Raw genomic sequence first — 6,000 nt, forward strand, 5'->3', positions numbered from 1 at the left:
ATTAACCCTCCTATCCCTATCAATTGAGATATGGAAAGATAGAAACGAAAAGAATAACATGCTCTAGGTTTCTTCGAGATTCGAACCCGGGTTCTCCCATTCCGAGCCAGTTACCTTGGCCATTGCGCTATCGGCGCTGCCGGCGAAAAGCTTTTTGCATGTCGGTACAGAAGCGGCAGTTGTAAAAGTTTCTTACCCCCATTTCTTGAAAAGTATGCGTTTTCGGACCCCATACCTGATGATGAAAAATGCTGTACTTACAATTATCTATCGATCCCGTCAATTTTGTGTTGATTGCTCGTCATACATTAGGGGTGATTTTCTCAAAAACGAGGGGGTGTTGACCCAAAATATCTTAGATTCTTTCATTTTAGGTTGTCCACAAGCGACCTGCCAAATTTGAGCCGAATCGGTTGGCCTTCCCCTTGTGAGTCTCGAAACTTGAGGCACGACTGTGAAACTAGTTTAGTAAATGGCTGTCTACACGGCGACGTGAATGTGCAGTTCTGTTTCGACAATTTGTGAGTATCGAAGCTCAATTTTTGTCTCTGAAATTAAATTGATAAGACTGAGAAATTCGCTTCTGTGGTACAAATATATAATATGTGATCAACAGTATCCGGATACCTCCAAAAACATATGTTTTTCATATTAGGTGCATTGTGCTGCCACCTACTGCCAGATACTCCATACTAGCGACCTCAGGAGTAATTAGACATCGTGAGAGCAGAATGGGGCGCTCCATGGAACTCAGGGACTTCGAACGTGGTCAGGTGACTGTGTGTCACTTACGTCATACGTCTGTGCCCGAGATTTCCACACTCCTAAACATTACTAGGTCCACTGTTTACGATGTGATAGTGAAGTGGAAACGTGAACGGACACGTCCAGCACAAAAGCGTTCAGGCCGAATTCGGCCGTTGACTGACAGAGGCCGCCGACATTTGAAGAGGGTCGTAATGTGTAATAGGCAGACATCTATCCAGACCGTCACACAGGAATTCCAAACTGCATCAGGGTCCACTGCAAGTATTATGATACTTAGGCGGGAGGTGATCAAACTTGGAATTCATGGTCGAGCGGCTGCTCATAAGCCACACATCACGCCGGTAAATGCCAAACGACGCTTCGCTTGGTGTGAGGAGCGTAAACATTGGACGACTGAACAGTGAGTGCTAGTGCTGTGACACGCGGGGGGTGAGAAAACTTTGATTTCATGGACCAGCGGCTGGTCATAAGCCACACATCACAACAGTAAATGCCAAACGACGCCTCGCTTGGCGTAAAGAGCGTAAACATTGGGGGGTTGAATAGTGGAAAAACGTTGTTTGGAGTGAGGAATCACGGTACACAATGTGGCGATCCGATGGCAGGGTGTGGGTATGGCGAATGCCCGTTGAACGTCACCTGCCAACGTGTGTAGTGCCAACAGTAAAGTTCGGAGGCGGTGGTGTTATGGTGTGGCCGTGTTTTCCATGGAGGGGTCTTGCACTCCTTGTTATTTTGCGTAGGTCGATCACAGCTCAGGCCAACATCTTCTTGTTTCCCACTGTTGAAGAGCAATTCGGGGATGGCGACTGCATCTTTCAACACATGTTCATAACACACGGCCTTTGGCGCAGTGGTTACACGGCAATAACATCCGTATAAAGGACTAGGCTGCACAGATTCCTTACTTGAATCCTACAGAACACCTCTGGGATGTTTTGGAATGCCGACTTCGTGCCAGGCCTCACCGACCGACATCGTAACCTCTGTTCAGTGGTGCGCTCCGTGAAAATTGGGCTGCCATTTCCCAAGAAACGTTCCAGCACCTAATTGAACATATGCCTGCGAGAGTGGAAGCTGTCATCAAGGCTAAGGGTGGCCAACACCGTATTGAATTCCAGCATTACCGATGGAGGACACCACGAACTTGTAAGTCATTTTCAACCAGGTGTTCACATACTTTTGATCACATAGTGTACTTTATGTTATTAACTATTTTCATTTGCACTCGTATTAGCTTTCCTCTTAGCATAACCATACTTAACATATTATGAAACAAAATTTCCCGTAGTCCATCGTTCATCAGCAGAACGATGCTCTTAGATTTTCACTCTGCACGGGAGTGTGCGCTGACATGAAAATTCCTGGCATATTAAAACTGTGTGCCGGACCGAGACTCGAACTCGGGACCTTTGCCTTTCGCGGGCAAGTGCTCTACCACCTGAGCTACCCAAGCACGACTCACGCTCCCTGCTCACAGCTAGGAGACGAGGTACTGGCAGAAGTGAAGCTGTGAGAACTCGGCGTGAGTCGTGCTTGGGTAGATAAAAAAAAGGAGAGAGAGAGAAGTAGAGCACTTTCCCGCAAAAGGCAAAGGTCCCGGGTTCGAGTCGCGGTTCGGGACACAGTTTTAATCTGCCAGGAAGTTTCTTACAATTAAATACTTCTTGAGTCCCATTCATTAAAAAAAATTCCTTTTGGATGGCAGTTATAAGAGTCGAGGGACATGAAAGGGAAGCAGTGGTTGGGAAGGGAGTGAGATTGGGTTGTAGGCTCTCCCCTATGTTATTCAATCTGTATACTGAGCAAGCAGTAAAGTAAACAAAAGAAAATCTCGGAGTAGCTATTAAAATCCATGGAGAAGAAATTAAAACGTTGAGGTTCGCCGATGACATTGTAATTCTGTCAGAGACAGCAAAGGACCTGAAAGAACAGCTGAGCGGAATGGACAGTGTCTTGAAAGGAGGGTATAAGATGAACATCAACAAAAGCAAAACGAGGATAATGGAATGTAGTCGAATTAAGTCGGGTGATGCTGAGGGAATTAGATTAGGGAATGAGACACTTGAAGTAGTAAAGGACTTTTGCTATTTGGGGAGCAAAATAACTGATGATGGTCGAAGCAGAGAGGATATAAAATGCAGACTGGCGGTGGCAAGGAAAGCGTTTCTGAAGAAGAGGAATTTGTTAACATCGAGTGCAGAGTTAAGTGTCAGGAAGTCGTTTCTGAGAGTATTTGTATGGAGTGTAGCCATGTACGGAAGTGAAACGTGGACGATAAATAGTTTGGACAAGAAGAGAATAGAAACTTTTGAAATGTTATGCTACAGAAGAATGCTGAAGATTAGATGGGTAGATCACATAACTAATGTGGAGGTATGAAGTAGAATTGGGGAGAAGAGGAGTTTGTGGCACAACTTGACAAGAAGAAGGGACCGGTTGGTAGGACATGTTCTGAGGCATCAAGGGATCACAAATTTAGCATTGGAGGGCAGCGTGGAGGGTAAAAATCGTAGAGCGAGACCAAGAGATGAATACACTAAGCAGATTCAGAAGGATGTAGGTTGCAGTAGTTATTGGGAGATGAAGAAGCTTGCACAGGATAGAGTAGCGTGGAGAGCTGCATCAAACCAGTCTCAGGACTGAAGACCACAACAACTGTTTGGGAGTGGAACAGGGAGAGAACATGCTAGTTGTGGTTCGCGGTACCCTCCGCATGGTGGATTGCGGAGTATGTATGTAGATGTACAGGGTGTTTCAAAAATGACCGGTATATTTGAAACGGCAATAAAAACTAAACGAGCAGCGGTAGAAATACACCGCTTGTTGCAGTATGCTTGGGACAACAGTACATTTTCAGGCGGACAAACTTTCGAAATTACAGTCGTTACAATTTTCAACAACAGATGGCGCTGCAAGTGATGTGAAAGATATAGAAGACAACGCAGTCTGTGGGTGCGCCATTCTGTACGTCGTCTTTCTGCTGTAAGCGTGTGCTGTTCACAACGTGCAAGTGTGGTGTAGACAACATGGTTTATTCCTTAGAACAGAGGATTTTTCTGGTGTTGGAATTCCACTGCCTAGAACACAGTGTCGTTGCAACAAGACGAAGTTTTCAACGGAGGTTTAATGTAACCAAAGGACCGAAAAGCGATACAATAAAGGATCTGTTTGAAAAATTTCAACGGACTGGGAACGTGACGGACGAACGTGCCGGAAAGGTAGGGCGACCGCGTACTGCAACCACAGAGGGCAACGCGCAGCTAGTGCAGCAGGTGATCCGACAGCGGCCTCGGTTTTCCGTTCGCCGTGTTGCAGCTGCGGTCCAAATGACGCCAACGTCCACGTATCGTCTCGTGCGCCAGAGTTTACACCTCTATCCGTACAAAATTCAAACGCGGCAACCCCTCAGCGCCGCTACCATTGCTGCACGAGAGACATTCGCTAACGATATAGTGCACAGGATTGATGACGGCGATATGCATGTGGGCAGCATTTGGTTTACTGACGAAGCTTATTTTTACCTGGACGGCTTCGTCAATAAACAGAACTGGCGCATATGGGGAACCGAAAAGCCGCATATTGCAGTCCCATCGTCCCTGCATCCTCAAAAAGTACTGGTCTGGGCCGCCATTTCTTCCAAAGGAATCATTGGCCCATTTTTCAGATCCGAAAGGATTACTGCATCACGCTATCTGGACATTCTTCGTGAATTTGTGGCGGTACAAACTGCCTTAGACGACACTGCGAACACCTCGTGGTTTATGCAAGATGGTGCCCGGCCACATCGCACGGCCGACGTCTTTAATTTCCTGAATGAATATTTCAATGATCGTGTGATTGCATTGGGCTATCCGAAACATACAGGAGGCGGCGTGGATTGGCCTCCCTATTCGCCAGACATGAACCCCTGTGAGTTCTTTCTGTGGGGACACGTGAAAGACCAGGTGTACCGCCAGAATCCAGAAACAATTGAACAGCTGAAGCAGTACATCTCATCTGCATGTGAAGCCATTCCGCCAGACACGTTGTCAAAGGTTTCGGGTAATTTCATTCAGAGACTACGCCATATTATTGCTACGCATAGTGGATATGTGGAAAATATCGTAGTATAGAGTTTCCCAGACCGCAGCGCCATCTGTTGTTGAAAATTGTAACTACTGTAATTTCGAAAGTTTGTCCACCTGAAAATGTACTGTTGTCCCAAGCATATTGCAACAAACGGTGTATTTCTATCGCTGCTCGTTTAGTTTTTATTGCCGTTTCAAATATACCGGTCATTTTTGAAACACCCTGTAGAAGCATTAAACAATGGTATTGACAGTCTAGGGGCAGCTTCAGTGAAGGCAGCTTGCCGGTACAGACCTGAGCACGGCCGAAGGAGTGGGCCGGATGACGCGCCGCGCCATGACGCCGAAGCGCTGCGAGGAGTCGACGTCGGCGTCAGCGGCGCCGCGCCCCCGCAGGGAGCCGAAGTCGAGCGCGAAGGCGACGCGGCCGATGACGTCGGTGGCGTAGTGGGCGGCCAGCTCCCTGGCCTCCAGGTCGGCCGACCCGGCGCCGGACTCCAGCGCCTGGAGCCGCAGCGCGGCGGCGAGGGCGGCGGCGCAGTGGGCGACGGCGGGGGCGGCGGCGGCCACGCGGCCGGGCGAGAAGGGCGGCGCCAGCTTGCGGCGCAGCGCCGCCCACGCGGGGCCGTCCATGGTGAGCAGGTGGGCGGCCAGCGGGTCGCCGCGCGCGTCCCACGGCACGCCGCGCGACGAGAAGCTCACGAAGTCGGGGCCCAGCAGACGGCGCGCCAGCACCGGGTCCCGCACCTGGAAAGAAAAAAAAATGTTCGAACTTGTGTGAAATCTTACGGGACTAAACTGCTAAGGTCGTCAGTCCCTAAGCTTACACACTACTTAAGGGGCTCCGGAAAGGCTCAAAATCATGAAAAGTTCAATGTTTACTTTTTTGCGTTTTCTGAATCTGCAGACTATTACCTTTTAATAGATATATAATTTATTCAATTCCGAAGACTACAACTACGAGGGCAGTTCAATAAGTAATGCAACACATTTTTTTTCTGAAACAGGGGTTGTTTTATTCAGCATTGAAATACACCAGGTTATTCCCCAATCTTTTAGCTACACAACACTATTTTTCTACGTAATCTCCATTCAATGCTACGGCCTTACGCCACCTCGAAATGAGGGCCTGTATGCCTGCACGGTACCATTCCACTGGTCG

General features: G+C 48.2%; 1 protein-coding gene across 1 annotated transcript in view; it reads right to left on the reverse strand.

Moving 5' to 3' along the window:
- LOC126108218 (probable cytochrome P450 6a13) overlaps window positions 1-5,471 on the reverse strand; it is a 46,815-nt gene extending 41,344 nt beyond the window's left edge. The window contains exons 1-2 of the mRNA XM_049913451.1: window positions 5,433-5,471; window positions 5,134-5,342 (exon numbers count right to left, since the gene is read on the reverse strand). Of these exons, the coding sequence (XP_049769408.1) occupies window positions 5,134-5,342; window positions 5,433-5,471 (248 nt within the window). The remainder of the gene's footprint in view (window positions 1-5,133; window positions 5,343-5,432) is intronic.
- Between the last annotated feature and the right edge of the window lie 529 nt (window positions 5,472-6,000).

Source organism: Schistocerca cancellata, chromosome 11, assembly GCF_023864275.1.
Source record: "Schistocerca cancellata isolate TAMUIC-IGC-003103 chromosome 11, iqSchCanc2.1, whole genome shotgun sequence".
NCBI classification, from domain to species: Eukaryota; Metazoa; Arthropoda; class Insecta; order Orthoptera; family Acrididae; genus Schistocerca; species Schistocerca cancellata.